Source organism: Phyllostomus hastatus, unplaced genomic scaffold (assembly GCF_019186645.2).
Source record: "Phyllostomus hastatus isolate PE091 unplaced genomic scaffold, TTU_PhHast_1.1 phas_scaffold_1066, whole genome shotgun sequence".
In the NCBI taxonomy this organism is placed as follows: domain Eukaryota; kingdom Metazoa; phylum Chordata; class Mammalia; order Chiroptera; family Phyllostomidae; genus Phyllostomus; species Phyllostomus hastatus.
The window spans coordinates 1,529,291-1,554,887 of NW_025334004.1; the positions used below are offsets into that span (position 1 = coordinate 1,529,291).

The 25,597-nt window shown below is 36.2% G+C and overlaps 1 protein-coding gene across 2 annotated transcripts in view; it reads right to left on the reverse strand.

Moving 5' to 3' along the window:
* The window catches only part of PRKG1 (protein kinase cGMP-dependent 1), a 1,179,828-nt gene that overhangs the window by 731,227 nt on the left and 423,004 nt on the right, over nt 1–25,597 (reverse strand). For both annotated transcript variants that reach the window (XM_045853740.1, XM_045853739.1), the window contains exon 3: nt 17,982–18,095. In XM_045853740.1, coding sequence (XP_045709696.1) covers nt 17,982–18,095 — 114 coding nt within the window. The remainder of the gene's footprint in view (nt 1–17,981; nt 18,096–25,597) is intronic.

The following is a 25,597-nucleotide window of genomic DNA, read 5'->3' on the forward strand; positions in this document are numbered from 1 at the left end:
ATCTAATTACTTCCAAGATTTGGTACACAGGCGCTTACTGCAAATGAGTTCTGTCTAGCCATCTTCAGGGAAAGATCTGTTATTCAAAACAAAACAAAACAAAACAAAACCCTCAAGGCAGGAATCTCATTGTCCACTAATCATGTGAAAAATTCCAAGTAGTTTATTCCCAATAATTGGAACCCCAAGGGAAATATTCCAGATATTTATCAATGCAACTGTGGGCAACCAAGAATATAGAGGATAACCAAGACACTACTTATTTTCCCTTTACTGGACATAAAAGAAATATCTATTAAAGTGGCTAATAACATGGCTAAAAGGCACCTCAATATTAAGGGAGTCTATTTCACTAGAAATGTTGATTGAAAGGCACATATTAGATTCTCTATTTGTCTAAGAAAACTGTTGGCTCCATTTCTTAATTATATGAAACATCATTAAGCTTAATGTCTCTAATATCCAAAAAAACTGACTATAATTTCTGTACAAAGTAAAAAATATAGGCATTGCAATTCATATTTGAAAACATTCTTTTGTTCAGTGGATTGAGGAGACATCATGCACGTTCTGAAATTCCCAGGATTCACTTAGGGAGGAACACAATATTAAGCAATGAGTCTCACATGGGGGTTTATAGCTAGCAGGTACTCAAAAATTCAAATAAAACAGAATATACATTAAAAAGCTTATCAATTAAAATAAGTATGTGATTTTTCTTGGAGAACCTAGAGAAGGAGACCGCCTTTAGATAAAGACAATGATTTGAATGCAGAGACGGCCTGCTCATAGCGCTCAGGTGGAAGGGTGCTGGCTTGGCAATCTGTTATTCCCTATAAAAGAGCATCACCAAGGCAAATCCAGGTTGAATATTACTGAATTTAGCTTCATGCCATGGCCTACTTCAAATAAGGGGTTTATATCATTAGCAAGTTCAGTCAGCTCATCCATCAGAATTACTCTGACCTGATTTCATGCATCAGCAATATTTTCAGAGTCACAAGTAGAGTAAAATAAAAATGAGCCTTAAGAATGTAATTATTTTGCAGTTACTCCTCTTTTATTTTCAGGGATCAAGTCTTGCTGATAAAAATGTTTAGTTTATTAGTTTTCCAGATTAACTCAATACCAAGATGAGGCAGTGAACCCTTTAAAGCAGGGGTGTCAAACTCATTTTCACCAGGAGCCACATCAGCCTTGTGGTTGCCTTCAAAGGACTGAATGTAAGTGCAACTACTTAACAGTTAAGGAGTAGTTACATTTATACAGCCCTAAAATTATTTCAGCCCCTTGAAGGCAACCACGAGGCTGATGTGGCCCCCGGTGAAAGTAAATTTCACTTTCACCCCTGCTTTAAAGATACTACTAAAACTTGTGTATAAATGAAAACATTATTATGACTGGGTGACTGGGTCCAAGAAGTGAAGAGACTAAGTAAGAAGTACAAATGGGTGGTTACAGAACAGTCATGGGGATGGAAGTTACAGCACAGGGAATGTGGTCAATAATATCGTAATAACTAGGTATGGTGCCAGGTGGGACACTTTCCGGGGGGGGGGGCACTTTGTAAAGTATATGAGTGTCTACTCTAACCCCTATGCTATATATCTGAAACCAATGAAAATGGTATCAAATGTAAACTGAAATTGAAAAAGAAATTCTTTAAAGAAGAAATCTTCATGGTGTAGTTGCAGCAATGCCTGCCTCTGTGACAGTATTTCTGCTTCGAAGAAGCCAGTGTCTTTGAAGGCTGCCACAAATCGAATTCTCCATTCTATGAGTGCCTTCTCCGCCCCTCAGGCAGTTCAGCACAAGCTTCCCAAGAAATGTAGAAAGAGTAAATTAAGTCATAGTCTAGACTTATAAAGACCTGACAACTTTGTGAAGGAGACATTACCATAATCAGAATGAGATACAAACAAGGAAGCGATCAGAAAAAAGCAGAAAGGAATTGAGTGGGACCTACAAACACAGACATGAGTTTAATAGGCAGAAACTAGAAAGAAAGATATTTTTATGTGGAAGATTTTCAAGATGCCAAGAGTACCCTGCACAAAAATACCCAAACAAAAGAGTTTCAGGGAACCTTAGGAATCTATTGCTCACGTTATAGAATAATTAAGATGGATATCCTGGCACAAGAAGCCATCATAACAAACCATGTACTGATTTCATATTTTTACCTGTGAAAAAAACTATGACATATATTATCCTGTTTAAGCCTTACCACAACTCATAAAAATATACCTTTTGTCCCTATTTCACAAATGATGAAACTGAAGCTTAGAGAAGTTAAGCAACTTGATAAAACCCAAAGCAACGTCAGCATGCAACCCACTGGGGTGACTCAAAGGTCTTACTTCCACCACGGGGCTGCCTTGCCTAGGGAAGGCACGGGAGGTAGCAGCCACGCCTTGGGGAGCTCAGTAGGTTATATGGGGGAGTTACACAAACAGGTGCTTCTTTCAGAAAAATTAATTGGTATCATGTCCAGAGTAGATGTAAGTGAAAAGAGACAAGGTATCCACTGTGACCCCACAAGGGAGAGAAAAAGTATTAATGCAGATGAGCCAGGTTGGTGGAAGCCTAGATAAAGAGGAGGTGATGGAGCCGATGGACACAAAACTCCCCTCTCCATTTAGATGCTTTTTGATTCTCTTTCAGAAGGCATATCTCCCTTTTCTGTTTCTTTTATCTCCCTAGTACTCTGTAAAAAGGCAAAGTGCAAATATTTATTGAGAATCAATTCAATACTGCACATTGCTTATTTAATTCCATAGTTTTCACTTTAGAAATTTAAATGCACATGAGTTAAATAACTTGCTTAGGGTAAATACCCAAGCAACAGAGCTGTCTTTCAAACGTGGCTCTAAAGTCCACACCTCTTGCCAATGTGCCACAGTCTGTGGAGATGAGTAAAGTTTGTACTAGAAGAAATGGGGTGGGGGGTGTTGAAAGGGAAGGTAGGAAATAATTCCAATTTTCTGTGTGTGTGTGTGTGTGTGTGTGTGTGTGTGTGTGTGTGTGCATAATGCCTGCAGCTAAATTTCCAAGATATTTCCAAGAATTCTTTAAAGTAGTATTTTTAAAGTATTGTCATGATAAAAAAAAGCTAATTTCTCCTCCAAGTGATCTGACAAGTTTATTTCAGATGAACTCAAAATGTTTCCTTTTCCCCCATGATATATAACCTTTATTTTTTCTAAAAAAAGACCCTTAAATGCTGGGAACGTTCTCTGATTAAAATGAACATGATGTTATACTCACAATTTGCTATGATATTTGAAAATCATTTCAAGGTTTCATTCAAAATACTAAGCAGAAAATATTAGCACCAACAGGAAAAACAGCCCTTATTTAATTATTAATGAATTCTGCAGTTACTATGATTTCTCTCAAGAGGAATGAAAATAGACACTGGTGGGATTATGCCAATAATGAGTTACTTGGAATTTAAAATGTCAAGTAAACCCATAATTAATAAGGAATTTTCTAATAAATGTACACTTAAAATATTCTATTGAACCAAAAATATGAATAGTAAAACAGTATTATGCTATACAAATATTCAATTTTCCTTCATTTTTATTTTTCTCTATACCATCCCTTTACATCGAACTAATTTTTTTCAGAAAGAATATTAATTCTAATCTATGAGTTTTACTAAATTCCTTATTCATTACACATTACATATGTGTTTTTTATTTGATTGGTTTTCTTTATTTGCAAATACATCCACATACTTTGACACTAGGTGGGGTTTCTCCTCCTTCTTCCAACCCTTCATGTACCTACCCAAGCATTGGGGAGGAAATGTTCAGAATATTTTGCTTATTTTTAGGGCTTTTTTCAACATTTATATATACCCAAGTTTGGCCTCCCTACAAAAATAATTAATTTTTTTAAATTAAAAAAGTGTTCATTTTCTTAATAAAAGTTACTTTTATGTATAGATTTCTTAATAAAACTTTTGAAGTTTGTCTTTTCTGTATTTTTTTGGACTATCCATTGGGCCCTAAAATACATAGTAGCCACTTACTTAGGAAATTTTAAGGCCTAAAATACTCTTCATGAATCTTTTTATATCATCAATATCCCCCATCAATACCTTTCTGTCAGTATTCTCTATGCTCTAAACACTCTGTTGTGAAAATGAAATGTATTTTATAAACTTCTAAATACCATAGGACCAAAAGTGTGCAGCTACTGCACTGCAGTCAAACCCAGAGGACTCTTAGCCACTGGCCTTCAACGTTTTGTTTGAGGTCCCAAGGAAGTGACCTTAGCTGTCATACCATCATTCTGCTTCAAAAGATGATGCTTAAAGAACTACAAAAACATGATGGACAATATATTAAGGATAAATTTTTAACTGTAAGCCCAAATTACAAGCCTGATATGAAGGTCATTCTTTTGGGCCAAAATTGATGGGATCTTCCTGCTGATGAAAGCAGACATAGGATTACTCTATCAGGGGTGTCAAATGCATTTTCACTGGGGGCCACATCAGCCTCGCAGTTGCCTTCAAAGGGCCAAATGTAATTTTAGGGCTGTATAAATGTAACTACTCCTTAACAGTTAAGCAAGAGCTCAAGCTGCTGGGTAGAAACAAGGTGCCAGGGAAGATAAAACAAAGTAGAGGGTGGGATTTGGCTCTTGGGCCTTGTGTTTGCCACCTGTGCTCTAAATGGTTATGGAATGACTTGCTTAAGGACACCTTTTGAGAAGGAAGTATATCAGAAGGCAGCTTATCTGTACTGTGACTATCAGTTTATAAAGTTCATCCTGAAAATCTGAAAACTATCCTGGATAGTTTACCACACAGACTAATACATTTTCCAAAGTATTAACAACTGAGTAAAACAAGTTTGTTTGCCCAAATGCTGTAAATTTATATGACTAAATAACTTACTTGGAGGATAAATCTAATGCCTACCTAACTAATGCTTTGAGTAGGCACTAGAGCATTAATGTCATTGTTGTATATGAATCAAGCTTGCCAATATTTAATTTTTTAAAGTGATTATTCTGAGCAATTTAAATAAACCGACTTAATTACTCCGTAAATTTTAAGCTGCCAGTGACTCAACTAAGTAAAACAGAATACCAGAATGCCATGGCAAACACTGGGAAAAACTTTATATTCAAATGCTGTGAATCTGTGCCAAGTCAAGCACGAGATAAGAGTTACTGCTGAACATATCCGTAGAAGGACAGCAATTCTCTCATCACTACCGGCTATTCCAATTTAATCAGCCCTGTTAACAAAGGGCATGCACAATAGTCTTTAATTCAGACTATTCATGAAACATGAATACCAAGTATTAATATTCTAGTTCAGGTTCAAGGAGAATATGCACATCAAGAACAGAAAAGAAACGAATTTTTAATAAGCAAAAATTGAACAGAAAAAAATCAGAACACAAGGAGACAAAAAAGCATAATAATATCATCATTCAAGTGAAAAGCTCAAATTGAAAATGAAAACAAAATCCACTGACCTTGATCCAAAATAAAACCTTAGGAAAAACTGAAGCACATAGCAACTATAAACAAATGATTAACGTTCAGACTTGAGTGCAGTCATTAAAAGGAGGAGCAGTGCGATCTTACCTTTTAAAATACTCAGAGAGGGAGAAAGAAAGAACAAAATGTTCAAGGTATTGTCTCTGGGTAGTGGGGTATAAGTTATTTAAAAATGTTTATGTGCACACACTTTCTAAACACTGTTTTTATGATAAAAAATAAGAAAAAATTAAAAAGGCATGTTAAATTATTTCAAGTAAGTATTAGAAAAAAGTCAATACTAAGATATATTTCTGCTGCTTTTATATTTATCTACTATTGTTTATGGCCTAAGGCACTCAGATTGAAAAACACTAAGCACAACCAGCAGATTCAGAGAATGAGTAAAAAAAATGATTACATCTTTCATTTAGCTCTTTCTCTTGTTTTTAAATCTAAGACACATAAAGTATATTTTGATTAATTTTAAAAGGCCCCACACATCTACAGCTCATTTCCATTTTTATGAGTCCTAAAACTAATCAATAGACAAAGACACTTCATTCTTAATGTCTACGGTCTCTTCCAACTCAAATTTAAGTTTCAGATGTTTAGCATTTCAGAAGCTCTACTTTGATTATCTTGATAATCTTAAAACTCCATTTACTACATTTTGTGCTGCACATAATTTGGGCCATTTCACAGTGATGAGAACCTCGTTTCCTATTTTTCTCAGCAGCCCACTCTGATTCATGTTATGGTCAAGCTTCATGGATAACTTTTATTGGCTGTATGTCAGTGGCAAACTCCATTTAAATTGCTAGATTTCTGCCTATAAGTGTTACATGACAGTGAAAGTCAATGAATACAAATTCAACCACATTGGGTAACTCTAATTTGCCACAGAAATTGCTAACTTCAAACTACAGATGAATGGCCAATGTTTGGCCAGAGCATACAGAACTTGAATCTGTTTGGGGGGTTGGTCGGGGGCAGCATTTTGATTATTCTTACGAGAATTGTGGCCACCACCAATGTCTTTATCTAGAGAGAATGTGGTAAGTACAGAAGAGATTAATGTTCCTTCCTAAGACAGTCAACGGAGAAAGAAATTAGACACCAGAAGTCTTGAATTCCCAAGCTGTACCTTAGAATAAAAACTATAGGTGTCCTTAGTCTAAAATAGTACTTTTGGAAATAACTGACATTTTAAAGCCATGCCCAGTAGCTATTTATTCGTAATTTGTCCAACACCTTCATGCACCAGGCGCCTACTCGGAACTGTTCACACAGCCCACAAACACAAAAAGCCTCTCTCATGGAAGTCCTGAGAATGCTGCGCAAGAGAGATGTGATGACCACAGGACTTCAGCCAACACAGGTAAATTCTCTTTACTTTTTCACAGTCCAAAGCAAGGCCTCTAAGCAGAAGTATTGCAGTGGAATACCCAGCCTGGGTGATCTAATCACTGTTCTTTATATCCTTATGGGTACTTTGGTTTTGATGTTAGTGTTTCTTGTACCAGTTCATTCTAAGTAGACATCTGAAGTGACTTTGCCAGGTAATGACTGTGGTGGAAGGACAAGTATCTCAGGGTCTGGGACCCTTCCAAGGACCTCAGCCCCTGGGATGTGGCCTGTTCCCTTTCCTGCACTTCTCTACCTGTGAATTTCAAATTGTACTCCAGGTTCCTCTGTGTCACTTTTCAAGCAAGTAATGAAAGTCCCAACTACCCCCAGGATGCTTTCATGCTTCTGTCATTTTAGATATGATGATAACAACAGCTGTCCAGAAGAGGGAGGGTTCACTGAACGTATCACATGCCAGTTTCTGCACTAAAGCCTTTCACAGACATTTCCTTATTTAATCTTTGTCATAGTCATAAGGCAAGTCCTTACCATTTTAAAGGTAAAAAATCTGAGGCCCAGGAACATTAGATTATTTAACCAAGGGCACACATCTAGGAAGACAATCCGAACCCAGGAGATATAATTCCAGACCCTATACTTGGACCTCCTCTGCTCTTTAATTTTGGCACAAGCCAATTTCTATCTCTTCCACAAAGGTTGGCCATGCCAGTCCAGAGTGATTTCTTTCTCTCCCCAAATTCCTCTACTTCTCTAAGTCTCTTATATGCCATCTATTCCTTATTCTTTCTATCTTTATCTTGTATCTCGGACTAGGTTATCAATATCTCAATTGCAGGGATATGCCCTCTCTCTTGGTGATGCTTTCCAGGATGTTTAGCAGTATATCACGAGAACTGGGTATGAGTCTAAGAAATTCTTGATGAAAAAGTACAGATCTGAAGGTGGATCTCCAACTATCAACTGCCTGAAATAAATACTGAGATGATATAGTTCATTGTTTTATTGGGGACTGTTAAGGAGAGAGGTACAGTTTAGCAATCCCGACGTGTGGACTGAAGGAAGTTTTTTAAGCTCCCTAAAGTTCAGTTGCCTCACCTGTGTTACTGTTGTTATTAATTCCTATGGTGCAGGACCATTGTGAAGATCAGAGGCACTACACACAACCCAGTGTACATACATAAATGTAGTTTATCAAGAATCGCCAGTACTTAGCTACTCAAAGTAACCTTGTATTCAACTAGAGCAGGAGTTTTCAAACTGTGTTCCATTAGCTGAACCAAAAAACAAAAATGCCATAGAAAAACTTTATCCAGCAGTAGGAATGAGAAGGAATGAACGGTAAGAAAATTCAGGGTCACTAGTTGGGGCTCCTGGAGACTGCTCCCCCACTCTGTAATACTGTTCTTACAAATTTTAAACACAGAAAAGTCTGTTCTTACAAATTTTAAACACAGAAGCATGCCACAAAATATTTTTGGAAATAAAACAAGAAAAATCCGTTATAAATATAGTTTGCAAAGTGCTGTTTGATCCCAGTCAAAAATCTACAGACAACAATGCTTTCAAGTTGATAAGGTGGTTCTACCAGTAAGGCAGACAGTTCTTCAGAGGAAACAGGCAGTAAAGAACACTTGGCCGGAGAAGACACTGTTCAGCCTCCTGAGTGCATGTCATTTCTTGACCCTTTTCTTCGTCTTTCTGGAAAGTTGTTACTGATGTTCTGTGATCTGCTATCACATTCGCAGTGAAAATTAAATTCTTCAAGACCCCTGCAGAAATTATGTGGCTCAGTTCCTTACCTACATCCTTCGACACTCCAGGCCTCAGATGTCTACGTCTCAGTTCCGAGGAACTCCCCATTTTTTCTTAATGACTACAATTTATCAGCATCTTTCATTCCTCTAATCATCAGATGCTAAGATATATACACTCCAGCTATAACTCCCTGAATGAATTAAATCAGTGACTATCTATTCTGAATTTAAGGACCTTCCACATTATTGGTCCAATAGATTGGATTGAACTCAACAATGAGAAACATTCCATGTAATCAGACATCACCAATTCAGCTGTTCTCTTAAAAATGTCCATCCATGTTTGTTTTAATTTCATCCAAACTACACGTATTACCATGAAAAAGAACAACAAAAACCTTTGCTCTATTTCCCTGCCAATATTTTAGTCATCACCTTCAGTAAACCTAAAAGCTATTCTTTTTAACAAGGCCCCAAAACCCATGATTTCTTATTTTTTTTTCCTTCCCCCTCAACCCGTGCTCCTAATTTTACTTCTCACTAATTTTCAAAAGATTATGTTAATGGTTGACACAGTGCCAGTGCTCTCCCACTAGTGTTGTGTCTCACTACCTAAAAGAAAAATGCAACTTTTCTTAAATATCGGTATCTCTGCTCAACAACTCCAAAGTAACTAGGAAAAAAACTACGACACCAAGAGTAACACTTATTATTTTAGTGCCTGTAATTTTCTTTTTAAATGCTTCAGTATAGATGATTCAGCGTGTGGGGGAGTGTGCTGTGTGAAGGCTTTTACACACTGAGCGCACTTGCGGTATGGATCAGTGGTTCTCAAACCAAAGATGCATAAGAATCACCTGGAAAGCTTCTTTGCTTTTTCTTCACAGATTGCTGTGACCCACCCCCAAAACGTTCTAAATTAATTAAGGATGCCAAAGAGTTTGCACTTTGAACAAGTACCTAGTGGAGGCTGATGCTGTTCCAGGGACCAAATTGTAGAAAACATTTGAAATTCCCTAATCCACACTTTAGGTGTGAGTAGTAAGCATATGTGGACCTTACTGAAGAGTCTACACACCCGGGGAAAGAAGGAGGAACACTTACAACAAGAGCTTAAAATCCTGCTACCTAAATTTGTACCAGAAAGTTTGGAAATGAACTAGCTTTAACATACTCCATGACCTTGGCCTCCATTTTGCCATGCGGAGAATCAGGGACAATGCCTCTCTTAGCTACTAGATTGGGATATTTAAGGATCACTGTAGACGATGCATGGATGATAGACTGTAGATTATAAAGCATTCCTGCTATGATTACTTCAAACTTTATCCAGTCAACAAAGGACATCCCATAAAAAGAGTGAGCTGCTCAGATTCACCAATGCATTGCTGAGTGTATGTTTCCTCTAGTCAGAGAAAAGTTCAAGAGAGAAACAAAGGCAAATATATTTGCCGTGACTCAGTTTTTTTCATGTCCTTTAATGTAGTTGCTATATAACAAAATAAAAATATTTAAAAATTTTTCTTCCTTACCCTTCAATGTTTTTGAATTGCTATTTAAATTTTCTTAATTCCCACTTAGAGAAATTCATTGACTAATGAATTTTGTAAAAGAAATATGTAGTGACTTAGCAATGGCTCACACGTTGCATAAAATTTCATCGGATGAAACACTCACGTGTGTTTCAATGCATTGGGAAATTAGATCCTACAACTGGTTCTGCTTGCTTGTGCCTCTAAGTTTTAAGCTTAGGACCCTCTCTTCACTGTCTTACAGGAGTCATCCTTTTATGCCAGAGGTACTTAATGTGGGTGGGTACATGTGTCACAATTTAAATTAAAAAAATTAACATGTTGTATACCTTTTTGGGGAAACAAAGTCTTTTCCCCAATTAATAGCCCTATACATGCATGTGTGTTTAAAGCAAAATGAACCACAATGGATGAAAGTTTATGAACCACAAGATGACACTTGTGATGGCAGCAACACAGCACAATAGTTCCAAACTCATGGCCCTCCCTTTTACTGGCTATGCGACATGGGACCAGTCACTTAACCACTCTGGGCCTTTGTTGCTTCAGCAATAAAATAGGGGTAACATCACTAACCTATCCCAAAAGCTTGAGTCTAGTGCACTTCTAACAGCCCTCAAAGGTTACTTTTTCTTATTTTTCACGGTTACTTTTGAAGATGCATTAGGAATCCATCAAAATCTACAGACAGGAATGTTTCCTTACAACAAAGATTACAGATTATACAGTATTAACCTATGTTACTGCTTTGTTTTTTATTCTTTCAAACAGCTCAATAAATATGAAATTATCTCTTGGCAAATTATTAAATGAATGAGTGAAAATTTGGTGTATCAAAACTGACACAAGATTGACCTGTGTGGATGTTTTCTATAATGCAGGTCTTTGTGGAAAAATTACTAATTCTGCAGGATTAAAAAAACTGCTAAAAAATCTGCCTTCCTTACCTGTTGTTTCGTTTCACTATTAAGTTATCCCTGATCCTTTAAAAATAATAACAGTCGATCAGTTAAAGCCTGACTATATTCTCTAGGTACAAGAACACTCCAGGTACTCAATGACTGTGTGATTAAAGAAGGGAGGGAGGGAGGGAGTCCTGTAGTTGATCTGACCTTAAGAAGGAATTAAGTGCTACTGCCTTCCCTTTACTGTGAGAATCCTCCCACCCCTGACACACCCCACCACCAAGAAGCATTACTAACCATGCCTGTCGACCAGGCCTAGTCAATACTGGACTCAAGTCATTTCGGAAGTGGTTAAATAAAAAGTCATAAAAAAATTCTGACTGTAACAGTTCCCATTAAGACTAGGGGGAAACCTATACAAGAAATTTGTAGCTGAATAATTGTTTTCCTCTCCTCTGAAATTCACTTTTAATCCACTTAAACAATAAAGGGAAGAGATTAAAGTATAGCTTCTGTATATTCCTTTGTTCATGTTAATCTCTTACAAGGCAACATTAGTATCTAGTGAATTGATTCCTTTATTAAAGAAATTTATTTCTCAGGGATTACATAATTGGACTTATGTTACTAATTTCACAGTATTTTTAATAGACAGTTGTGATTTTAAAATTATTAAGAAGAATGTTGTCTAATTAACTCACTCAATAATTGTACCTACTTCCTGAAGATACTACAGTAATGCACTGCTTGCTTCATCGCGCAGGGTGATGACAATTCCTGGGAAGTCACTGGATTTTTCCTTCTGTAATCAGGGTCATGTTTCTAGTCCTCATCAGCCTAAATTTATTTTGTGACTTCTCTCCTTTCAGGATTCTTGGGAGAAAGCACACATTAGACTGGGAGAAAGCAAAGCATGCACTGCTTTCATTCTCCTCTACAAGGCAGAATGGAGACTGCTCATCAGCACAGTTGCCTCCTCTGCTTTTGTGCTGTGGTGCAGGGAGCGGGACCACACGCTTGCTCCTGCTCATTGACGCCCCAGGTAATAACTGCATACATGACAATTGTTTGTATTGCAGACAATGTTTCTTTACTTTCACATGTGGAAATATCTTGATCATAAATATGAAGCTTTGTGGAACTCTAGGATGATATTTCCTAAAAAGTGTCTAATTGCAACCTTATTGATTCAGTCCTCTTGCGGAATGTTCAAGATTCCCAAACACTCTAAGGGCTTCATCTATTATTTCTTTTTATTGACAATAAAATTGGAATTAATTTCTTTTGTTTCTTTACCAAAGACAAGGACTGTATGTTGACCTTGTAGGCATAGCAAGGTCCAGCAGAAGTAACGCCTGCTTGACTATGTTTGGTAGGGTAATAATTTATAGTTTTAATCTGAACATTTCACCTACAATATCATATGGTGTGCTTGAGTGTGACATTGTTATGTTACAGAATTACATGCTTATGATTTTATAATAAAAAGATTTTGTAATTAAAAAGGGGTGTTATTATTTATAGGCCCTTGAGTTTTTTGAGGAAAACATTTTAGTCAAACCCCTCTCCCCCATTTATTTTTTTTAGGTTTCTGACAGTAGCATGTTCTGAGTCCGGCTGAATAATGTGATGCTTGAAACAGAGCTACAAGGGAATGAACAAGCCATCTCACCACACAGACTCAAATTTACTCTAAAAATAAACAGAAAAAATCCAAGCCTTTTTAACTTTGTTCTTAAAATGTCTATGACACAGTGAAATATCTTAGTCAACTTCCCCCTATGCAAATATCCCAGAAAAGTCTAAATATGGAAACTTGAGAGTATTCAAAGTAAGGCAGAACGATATTTTTCCCATATGTTATTAAAGTCATCAATTTGTCACATTTCTTGCAAAATATTTAGATTTGTTCATGTTAGTACTGAAGTATTTTAATGCTGAGGAGTTTTTAAATACTTGCTATAAATAATTTAAAGAGAAATAATTATTCAGATGTTTTGTCCAAGTCAACTCACAACCACATAGACATACTTTGCAAATAACTCTATGGTGATCATCTTAAACTGGTATCCAGATGTTTCCCTACAAAGAGAGAGACCTTTTATTCTTGGGCTTTTAATGAGGACTATTTGAATGAGACTGTTAGAATAATTCACTGCCTAAAGTTTGGGGCATTGTGAGCTGGAAATTCAAAGTAAGAGAAGCAGGCTTCAATTTAGCATCCTCAGGCACAAATACCCATTCATGTACAACTGAAGTTGGAGCTCAGAGCCATATGATTCAGACCTCAAAAAAAAAAAATCCCTGTGTAGTTGTGATAACCAGTTATGGAAAATCCAAGTAAGACAAGATAACATAAAAGTCCTTGCAAACTCACACATAGAGTATGTCACTGAATCCCTGTTTCACTGAAAACTAAGTGCTGTTTCCTTTCTATTTTCAGGTTTCCAGGAACTTGAACTTTTCCACTATTGTGATTGTAAAGAACCTGGGATCCAGCAGCAAGGTAAGAGGCCCAGGGTGGGTGTTAATTGATCGGGTGTTAGCTGTGAGGGCGTGAAAGTGAAGTCACAACCAGGAGTGACTCCTTAGGGAAACATGATAATGACCTGCTTCCAGGTGTGGGAATGAAGTCACAAGGGGTCTGCAAGGGGCACATTGGAAATTCCTGTCCTCGTGGGGCTTGAAAATGGATGGTAGAACTCTCCTGAGTGTGCAGGACCTTTGAATATTTAGACAGAGTGTGAAATCCAAACAGCATTGGAGACATCATTTGGTGTTGTAGAAATCTAATAAAACAAATGATTTTTTCCTCGCTGTGGCATCTGGCGCGCTTATGATTCGACAGACAGCAAGTGGCCATTTTCACACCACAGTTAATAAAGAAAACACAAGCTTATTTCAGCTGTGAATGACCTCAAGATGTTTGTTAGATTTTTCTTTCCAATATCATGTTAATTATATATATATATACATTTGTATATATAATATATAATTATATATGAATACATATTTGTGTATATATAAAAATGTATATATTTGTATATATACACAAATATAATTGTGCGTGCATGTGTTTATATATTTGTATCCAAATTCCTCAGGGGAAAATCAGTGGTGTTGTTTTATAAGATAATAGACTGTGAATATAGATCTTCATCAAATCATGCATGTTTTCTTTCCATATTACTATAAATACTATTTGGCCATAAAAAAAGGAAAGAAACCTTGCTATTTTTGACAACAAGGATGGATCTTGAGTGCATTATGATACATAAAATAAGTCAGAGAGAAAAATACAGGTACTATACAATCTCACTTATATGTAGAATCGAAAGAAAGAAAGAAAGAAAGAGAGAGAGAGAGAAAGAGAGAGAGAGAGAAAGAAAGAGAGAGAGAGAGAGAGAGAAAGGAAGAAAGAGAAGTGTCCTCAATGTCATAGAGAGAACAGATTGTTTACCAGAGGTGGGGAGGGGGTGGAACTGGTAAAGGGGTCAAAAGGTACAAATTTCCAGCTATAAGATGAATAAGTCCTGGGAATGTAATAACATACAGCATGACAACTATAGTTACTAATACTGTATTGCATATTTGAAAGTTGCTAAGGGAGTAGATTTTAAAAGTTCGTATTATAAAAAAATTGTAACTATGTATGGTAACAGAAGTTAACTAGACATTGTGGTGATCATTTTGTAATATACACATATATCAAATCATTATCACTAAACTATAATAATATAATATTATATGTCAATAATGCCTCAAAAAATAAAGCTATTTTCCATATTCTAAGCTAAAGAAAGCTTACAGGTGTTAGGATCACATTCATTGTCACAGGAAGTCACTGGAATTTATTTGTGGCCTGACATAATTTCAAAAAGTGCTGTGTTAAACAAGAAACTACTCATTTACATTGAAGAGCCCGTCAGTGCCACCTAGAATTTAGTTAAGACTGTGAGATTAAAAGTGCATTAAAATTTCAGATGGGAAGGGGGTTGAGGGACTAGATGAAAGAAGGTGAAGGAATTAGCGAAAAAAAAATATATATATATATATTTTCCCACAAAGATGACAGTATATGATAGCCAGAGAAAAGGTGGTGGGATTAGGTGGAGGTGGGAAAGGGTGGGGGGATATGGGGGTGGAAAGAGACTCTGCTTGGGGCAAGAGGCACACGATGCAGTATGCAGATAATGTTTTACTGAGTTGTACACTGTATGATTTTGTGAACCATGCCACTGCAATAACCTCAATTTAAAAAAAGCATTAACATTTCAGGCTGACCTAGGGAGAAATAAAGTAGAAAGGAATCATTGACCTTTTTGATTATATAAGAAAATGGGCAGTGTTCAGGGAAAGGGAGTCGCCAGCCCAGGTAAGCGAGGAAAAAACAAAAACAAGCATGAAGGGAGGAGCCGCTGAGTGGGAACGGCAGTGCCCTCAGGATTAGACTGTCACACTCAAGCAGGTGAATCCACTCTGAACGTCACTGCACACGGTCACCACTGGGGAAACGATCACTAAGAAGAAATGGACACGAGTCAGCGCAATCTTGAATCCTGAGAAATGATCAGATCTAAAAAGCCATGTAAGGATACTTTAAAACATCACATATAACGAGTATGATAGCATAGACTGTAATAATTTGGCAAAAGCAGCACCCACAGTGGATTTAGAATTTATAAAGCTAATCAGATTTATAAAGTCATCAGCCTGGGGTACAGTTTGAACATAAGCTTAATATGTAGGGACTACAGTCATAAGTACAGTATAAAATAAGGATGGTATAGGAGATAGGACAAAATGGTCCTGGGCTGCAAGCAATGTTGTATTAAGTTCTCACACAACATTCAGAAGGAAGTGTCGCCAGTAGATATTTTTCTTTGCTCACACACAAAACCTTTTCACCTATAAATTTTATTTGTACACCATCAGCTCTAGGCTTTTTTCTCAAGTACATCGTCTACATCATAAGTAAGCGCTATAAAGAAACACACACATATTTGACACATATCCAACTCTGTATTAAAGAATATACTCCATCACCAATTTCCATTAATAAATGATATTTTGACCCCCAAATGTTGGGTTTATAGTTTTCATTTAACACCCAGTTCCTTCTTGTTGAATTAGATGCATATTGTCCATTTAAATTTATCAAACACGAGTACAATAGAGGCTATTCCAGATTAACACCATTTGTAGGATCCGATTAAGACAGTTGATTTTTATAAGGCAAAGCATTTACTTATGAAAAATATTTTGCTGTAAAATTTATTTAAATGTTATTGAGTCTACTTAAAATATTGCTTTCATTATAATTCACTATTGAATTTTGAATTATTCACAAGTTAAGTGACATGCTGACCTTTATAATTAACCAACTGACCTTTGGAAATTCTGTAGTTTTAATTAGGTTAAATGAGCAATATGCAGGCTGAAATATTTTTAAATTTTTAATATTTTTAAATGGAGAAAATTACTATTCACAATTCTGAGGAAGCCTGTTTAATCAAAATACTCTGGGATTTTTTTTTGCCCTAAAAGGAATGTATTTCTCATGAAAATGCAGTATGATAGTAAAATCTGTTCATATGATGGAGCCACGACTATTCTCTTTCCTAGTTAAGGCACTTTTTCAGTGAGCTATGGTTCTGGCAGAATCTGTCATGGCTCATTGCTCTTCGTTATTCTTTGTGTTATGTCATTAAATAATCATGTGACATAAAAACTCGGTGGTGCCCATCCATCAAAAGCGTTCTATGCATTTAGAGATCAAGAATCAAGTGCCAAGAAAGGCTAACCTTCTAAGGGCCTCAACTATAATGAAAATAACAGGTGAATTCACTAAGAAGGCATGTAGGATAATTTCTAGAACTCTAGCTGGCCATGCATTCTTAAGTTCTTTACAACCTGAGTGTCAATGTCATATTGTCAATCACTGCCATACTTCTGAGAGAAAAAAAGAATACACAAAATCGCCCGTGCCGTCCAAATAAAACTAGTTGATATTATCAACATCATTTTTCCAGTAGAGTTTTTTAATGGCACAACCGAATCAAAGCAACTTGTGATTGCTATCCTCCACAAAATAAGGTAGCAGAGGAACTTTTTGAGCATGAAATACGCATGTCTGCCTAAAGGTCAAACGGGTCCTCCTCTGCTGGCATCAGCAGGCAGCTCCGTTCCTCCTGCACGCGTTACCTCCTGCAGCCAGGAAGGAGTGTCTGAAACATTTTTGCCTCTTGAACTATTGCAGCTGCCACTGAGAAATAAAAGTTGCTAGAGAAATCATATATACACATATATGTAAAATTAGGGAAACAAGCTGCTTTATTGCCCTGATTTAAAATAAGCTTAATCAGTAGAAAAGAAAATGGCTATAATAGAGAGCTTGATGAGCAGCTGAAGACAAGAATATACTCAAAAGCAGTTTTAGAATTCAGGATATATCTCACTCGATGTTTGAATACGATGAACATTTCTCCTCTTAATTTTTCTAAACTACTGAATGAACAAGTAGCATTTATGTGATGAATGTAAACCAAAATAGCAGATATATAAAAATTATTTAAATATGATTCTGAGGATTTAAAGGTAGGAAAAGAAAAAGGTTTTGCCCCTGTTCAATTTTAATTTATGAAATTATATCATTTTGTAACTTGTAATTTTATAAAAATTCCAAATTAAAAAATACTTTTCATAAGTCAGCAATGAAATTTAAGTTACATTAGCAAACTGATTAACAATCATCCTTTAGTAGGAAAACAAACATATTGACTATATTTCAAAGCAAAAATTAGAATATGGATTTTAATAAACTCACAAAGATTCAATCAAGAAGCACCTTAATGACCATCTCACAGGTCTAGGGAAGGAAGGCACTGGAAGTATATGAAAAATTAAAGTCTTACTCTTGACGGTCGCTGTCCGGGTACAGTTGTAAAGAATAGCCAACTCCCCGAACACTTTGCCTGGGCCCATGGTGCACAGCTTCACACCTTCTTTTGTAACTTCAACTTTACCATCTGAAAAGAAGGAAAAACATATTATTTTAATTTTCCTTTATGTTTCATTTTATTTGTTAATTTTTCAATATGCAATGAGGAGTACTAGGCTCATTTTTAAAAACGCAAAGCAGTTACCAATTAAAACAAAATCATCAAGATGTAATGCAAGAAATGAAATAAAATAGATATATACCTCCTTAAATTAATCACAGATAAGGTTTGAGATGAGACCAAAAGGAAACTCCAGAAAGAGATGCAAGCAAAAAATGTAAATATATCGAATCCTTCCAAATGTGATATTAGAAAACTATGTTAATTTCCATTTTAATGTCATTTTGAATCTGAAAGAAAAATGCAATAAGTGGGTACATTACCTACAGCACACTTCATACTTGAAAATTCTCATTTGAATAAGGCCACTATTATGGAATGAGAGATTACTTTGACCCTTGGGCATTCCTTAATTGTAGCTTATGGTATCTTTTATTTTTAAACATCTCATCTGACTTGAGCAAGGCTGTTTTATCTGCTTCCCAGCCCTGCCACGTTGGCTGTAAAGGACGAACAAACAGCAAGGGTTGAGGGAAGGAAAAAGACACTAGGAATGTTTATGTTCCACAAAGGGCCTGGAGAATGAAATGGTACAGGAAGGAAAAGCTGAAGAAGCGCTCTACACTGGATATACATTGTTACCTGAAGGAAGGAAAATGCTATTCATAAGGGAAATAAACAAAGTTTTTTCAAAAAAAGTCATAGCAAAGTACACAAGAAATTCTATCACCTAACACAAAGAGAGAAATAAAAAGTAACAATCTATACTAGACTTACTCTTCTTGTTCTTTTATTTCTCCAAGTTATTTGTCCACACTCTACACAAGAAAAGGCTAATGCTTGTCAGGAGTTCGTGACTGAAAGGCACCAAGGCTACCAAGTTTATTTTGCAGACTCCAGGCCTTCATGCATCAGCTTCACAAGTGTCCCTTTATCTGTGTGCTTTCTGTAATATTTAAATCATTAGAGCTTGGGCTTTAAAATTACTCCCTTCTTTTAAAAATCAATCTAGTTTTATCTAAGCAATAATATCTACAAAATCACAAGGTTGATGTGCTAATTTATTTTTTCAAACACTTATTGAAGTAAAATCTTAAATATTAAAAAAAATCTTTTTAAAAAAGTTTATCCATGTCAGATGACTGTGTTCTATCTGAAAATCCAGTTCATTTAAATGTTATCAGTGGAGAGAAAATTCTGCAGTAGTCAGGATAAAATTCTGCACAAAATCTATTCAACTACCCTTGAACTGTGTGCATGTCCCCACTGTGTGCAAACAAGCTATTCAGGCATGAATATATCCAACAACTTCAAAAGGTTTGGAAATACTTATATAGACCTGGCCATTCACATAGTCTTTTTTCCCCATGCCTTACTTCTTGACTGCAGCAGGAAAAAGCACTCTTTTCTTGATAGGTAAATCAAAATCATCCCAGTAAATTCGTATTTTCATAAGTTTGAGATTCTTCCATAACATTCTTGCCTTTATTCCAATGACAAGCCTTTTCCCTTAGAAGTTTCATCTGCCACTCAAAAATGAAAGATAGGCTGAAAATATAACATGGTTAAGAAATTTATTTGTCGTTTAAGTCAGACCAGGTGTTGAATTCTGGTTCTCTTATTGATTCCTCACTAGCCTTGGGCAAGTTGTTAATTTCTGTATGTCTCAATTTCTCAATTAACGATGTGGATAAAAGAAAAGCACCTATCTCAATGAGATAAAATGAAATGAGATAAAGCAGGTACAATGCTTAGCACAGTGCCTGGCGTATAGCAATTGATCAATGAATACTAGCTCTTATGATTGGTATTACTTTCACTATATTTGTTTCTTATCATTTAAAAGGAAGTAGGGCTTATTAGATTACACCAAAACATAGTATCACAGGAACCAAACAAAGTTCATGTAGAGTAACAGGTTTTTGTTTTTTAAATGGAGAAAGTATCCTTTCAGATTCTTTCTCCACTGGGTGGGTGGTGGGAGGAAGTTGAGCACTTTTAGGTTCAAATCTCTTATCACACCCACAAAAGGAACTAGAGTCTTAAGAAACCACACTGATCTACTTGTACAATAAAATATCTTTGTACTCTTCCATAGCTGGCTATGTCTAAGCAATCAAGCTAGCCATACTTGCAGCACAAATGTCTAGCCAACATTTGATACACAGGCTGGGACAGAAGTAGGTTTACAACTGTATTATTGCCCTGTATTATTGCTTTAGCAACTATAACAAAAATTTTTTGACTTGAAGCTCTAGCTTCACTTATATTAATAAAACTAAAAGCAAAATAAAGAAAGCCTAAGGAACTTCCATACATAACTTGTACAAGTCTGCTTCCCTCTTTGGCTTCCATAGTTAAAAGTCTTCAGGGGAAAGGGACCCACAGGAATAGGACCACCACTCAGAATCTTGCAGCACTGTTTGAGGACCACACTTTCTCAACCAATAGCCAGCATAAACAAGTGACAAGAAGAAACATCAGCACTTATACCTCAGTGAGATGTAAAAGGATGCCTGTGGACCTGCCCTATCAACACTAATTAATGAAACTCAGAAACTTCCTCTCTCTGGGAAGTTGTTAAAATTCCCCTACCACAATGACCCTCTGCTAGGTGCTGCTGCCTCTTCCCTGAAAAACTGTGATCATACAACACTGATCTGTTTTAACTTATTAATTGATCATGTTTCCATTTCTCATGTGACCTCTAGAAGGCTCACAGCCAGACTGTATGACCCTGGGGTCTGAAATTTATGCATAAGCTTACTTCTGGTTCCAACTCATTTTCCTGACCTATATTTGCCTAATTTTTTCATGTCTAACTCATTTTTTAAAAAGATAGAAATAATTATATATGTAATTAGTGTTGGTAATAGAAGGTTGTATTCTATAGTAATTAGAACAGTAAAAAATCAAGACTTGCTCAAACAAATTGTATTTGGAAATAGAAACTTAGATGTAAAACATATTTTCCAGGTTAAGTTAAACACTGAAGATTCAATACATTCACAATAGCCAAGGAAGTAAGGGATCTGATAAGAATTGTTCAAAGGTGCTGTATTTTTTTTAAACAACAGAAAGATATTTCAATGATAAACAGAAGCACAGTGTTTGCAAATATTTCCCTGCATGGTAATTTGATCGTGTACCCTTCCTCACACCCATTGCGGGAATCCGGAGTCATCTGGACAGGCAGCATGGCTCGGTGCTACAGAGGAAGTTATGTGTGCACACGGCTGTGATGAGAGCTCTCTCAGAGACATTTAGAAACATTCTGATTCCCAAGAGCCTGGTGAGTTATTGATGTGAAATGTGAATTTGGTTAAGCTCATTTACTATGCCAGAAACTAACCTTGAAGCAAAATTAGAAGTGATTGTACATTTATAAATGATTTCCAAATATGGTCTGTGTGATCCACTGCAGAAAACTAAGAGTAAGACAGTTAAAACTTGACTCATACACTCAGTGACCCTTATTGTCACCTAATTAACTTGATTTAGAGTATTAGGGCCATCTTAAAGCCACTGCCCTCATCTTAGACTCTTTTCCACTCTGTGGTTACCTCCGAAGTTTGTTTTGAATGGACTCTATTTGCATAGAAAGTAGTAGGTAGGGCTGTGTGTGGTTATTTTGGCTGGGATGGGAGGAATGCAGGTAAAACATATGTAGCAAGCTTTTCTCAGAGGCTTACATCAGTGTAGAAACAGGTAATACTTGGAGGTTTCTATGTAATGACAACTTGTTATTCACTTTAGGAGTGCATTTTGATGAGCTTACTTCAGGTCAACAATGATTAATTAATTTATATTTCTTTAAAGAAGAAGAAGAGATTGATCATCATGTATTCATGGCTGTTTTAATACTTCAGTTTAATTTTCAAATATGTTAGATTTCAAATCAAGTTTTTTAAGAGTGGCTGAAAGATATTTTTAGAACATCCTACTAAAATTCCAGATGTTTTCCATGATTTTCCCTGACCAAACACTGACTAGAGGTTATTAGAATTGTTATTTGGAGAACTAATATTTCAAAGTAAGGTTAATCTATATATTCTGCTTCTTCCCTTTTTATTCACTTTTGCTTTTTTTTTTTCAATGTGATAGTATCTTGGTGTTATTTTTACTATGCACCAGCTCCACCAGGGAAGAAAAGCAAAGAAGCATTCAAATCATTCTTATTTAGATTTTGCTAAATTGTGAAAGTTGTTTGCATGAGAGATGTTGGAACAGTTGGTTGAAATAAGGTTCATTTATAGTTTCATTTAGCTCTTTTATCACTCCTACCATTGGCATGACTAACTAAAAGCTCTATCACAGTAACTTGAATGTATTTTTTTAATTCTATTTCACTTACCATATGCCCATTTATGATCTGGCATGAGCTGAGTCGTAAGTCCTAAATCTTGCCACTTTGAGCAACAATTAGCCTACCCCCTGCTTTTTGGCATCACAGTCACATACCACATTTAGGTACTCTGTATTAGAATCAGTAGACCTTATAAATAAAAGAAGAGATTGTGTTTACAAGGAGACCCAGAATCTCCTGGCTTTATTTTTATGGGTTTTTCATTAACCTGTGGATTTGTGCCATAAGAACTTTCATAATAAGGCCAATCAGCTTAGAGATTTGTTACTGGCAGGCTGAAATAGAATGACTGGCAATAATCTCATTATAAACACTGTGCACACTTCCAACAGTCTTGGTTGGAATACTCAGGACAACTCAACTGAACATCAAAGGCAGACAAGTGTTATATCAAAGATCCCATCTAGATAAGGCCTCCCGTGCCTTTTCTAATCAAATCTGTTTGACTATACTTCCAGGATTTTGTAGGTCTGAGACCACAGCCTTTACATTATGTATTCCCACACAAGGGTTACTCTAGTTGCTAGATTGAATCAAATTTAAAATCATGTATGTGAGCTCCATTGGCATCAGTATGGATGTATTAATTACAAGAGATGGGTTCATTTACAGGTCTGCTTTCTCTCTTATTCATCATCTTTCATTTTTATCCCCACCTGAGGATATGCTTACTGATTTTAGAGAGAGAGGAAGGGAGAGAGAAAAACGTCAGTGTAAGCAAGAAACGATTAGTTATCATCCATATGTGCCCAACTGGGGACTGAACACACAACCTAGGTATGTGCCCTGATCAAGGATCAAATTCTTAACCTTTTGGTGTGTGGGATGATGCTCCAACCAACTGAGCCACCTGGCCAGGACCATTTTTCAGTTTTTAGATATAATTGACATACAACACTGTACATGTTTTAAGGTGTAAGGCTTCATGTATATATTTTGCTAAATGATTACCACAATGAATTTTGGTAATATGCATTATCTTATACAGATACAAAAAAGAAGTACATTATTTTTTCTCTTGTGCTGAGAATTTTTAGGACCTACGCCAGACCTACGCCAGAGCGTAGGTCCTAAAAAATCTTCACAGATTTGGAATACTATTATATCAGACTTGCCTTGTAAGGTCATTTTAGATTGGGGTGCAGTCATCTGGGGAAGAAAGGAGAAACTGATGAGACAGCTATGGGCTAACTAGAGGGAAAAGCCAACCAATGACCAGGAACAGATTATATTCTTAAATCTGCCCTACAAACCTTCTTGTCAGTCACTTATATATGTCTTCCTTAAGCCTACATAAGAAAGAAAAGGATGGTTTAACTGTAAGATGTAAGTCTGTTTCTTTTAATCATTGTTTATTATTATTCTGTCACAGTTGTCCTAATTTTCCCCCTTTGCCGATCCTACCCACTGCCCCACAGTCAATTCCCACACTGTGGTCCATGTCCGTGGGTCATTCATACATGTTCTTTGGTCCCTTTCCCTTCTTTCCACCATTATCCTCCTCCCTGCTCCCCTCTGGTCACTGTCAGTCTGTTCCATGTTTTCCATGTTCCCATGCCTGTGGTTCTATTTTGTTCATTTATTTACTTTGTTCATCAGATTCTTCTTATAGCTGAGATCATATGGAATTTATCTTTCACTGACTGGCTTATTTCACTTAGCATAATGCTCTCCAGTTCCATCCGTGCTGTTGGAAAAGGTAGGAGTTCTTTCTTTCTGCTGTGTAGTATTGCACTGTAAAATGTATCATAGTTTTTTGATCCACGGATCTACTGATGGTCACTCAGAACTTGGCTATTGTATATAGCACAGCTATGAACATAGGGGTGCATAAGTTCATTTGAATTGGTGATTCAGGATTCTTAGATTTAAGAACTGCAGTGTGTCAGCACCTTATCAATTTGCTGTTTAAAAATGCTTTCAGATCCAAATGAATATGGACTTTCTAGATCTAAATCCCCATTCCTTAGATAAAGTGTTAATCTTGATGATTGAAAATCATTCTATGGGCATTGAATAAAAGCATGTGAAAAATTGCTCTGTTTGTGTTAAGTATTCCTTCCAAAGTTTGCTTTACCCAATTCCAGCTGCGTATGCAATTTGCTTATTATTTTCTCATTAGACATAAACATTTGCAGTAGGTACTTTTTCCTAAATTATTCATGTTATCATTATAGTTTCTTTAACTATCAGATTCTTATATTACTTTAATGAACACCAAGCTTCCTATTCAAAAAAGTCATATTTCTTTGATTTCATCATAACAATAATTATTAAAAAGCATGAAAGTACTGTTTTCCAAATGAAATGAAGCAGAATCTGAGGTGTAAGGTTAGTTGAGGTTGAAGCTACATGAGTGAAGATCTTTGTTATTTTTTCCATCAATGAACCAAATCTAATTTCCCTTCTGTTCATGACTGCTCTGAACATGTTTGACACAATTTCTTATTATATTAATTATATTAAATATAAAATGAAACCTTGGTTACAGTGGTAATAAGAGAATAAAAACTGTATGAGGTATCCTGAATTGAAAAGAGAGAGGACAGAGGAGAGAGAGAGACAGAGAGAGAGAGCGAGAAAGAAAGAGAGAGAAAGATTAACATACATGTCAAGACACTTGAAATCTACCCCCCTTTTATTTTTGGTTTCTAACTCTAAGGTCATAGGGCATACAAATATGTCCACAAAGGAAACCTATAATAGGAAACTCACTAAGATCTAAGCATTCTGGATATACAGAATCATCTGAACCATCAGAATGAAAGTCTAAAAAGAGGAATATACATAGCAGCCCTCTGTCCTTGGAGATACTTAAGGAGTAGAGAATGTGCTGAACCTCCTGTAGATGCTCAACCATTTAACATGAACAGGATTCTGGAAGGACTTGACAAACATCATGATTGTACTCCTGATACATGTCATGTTTTGAAATCCTAGCACTTGGAAGTCTACAAAGGCACTGGACAAATATCTGTGGACTTTATTCAATTTCTAGTGATGAGGAAAGTTAAAGACCAGGCAGAGAGGAGATGCACACAGAGGAAAGGAATGGGGAACAGACTAATCATTCCCTGAATAAATGGTCATTTAATCATCTCAA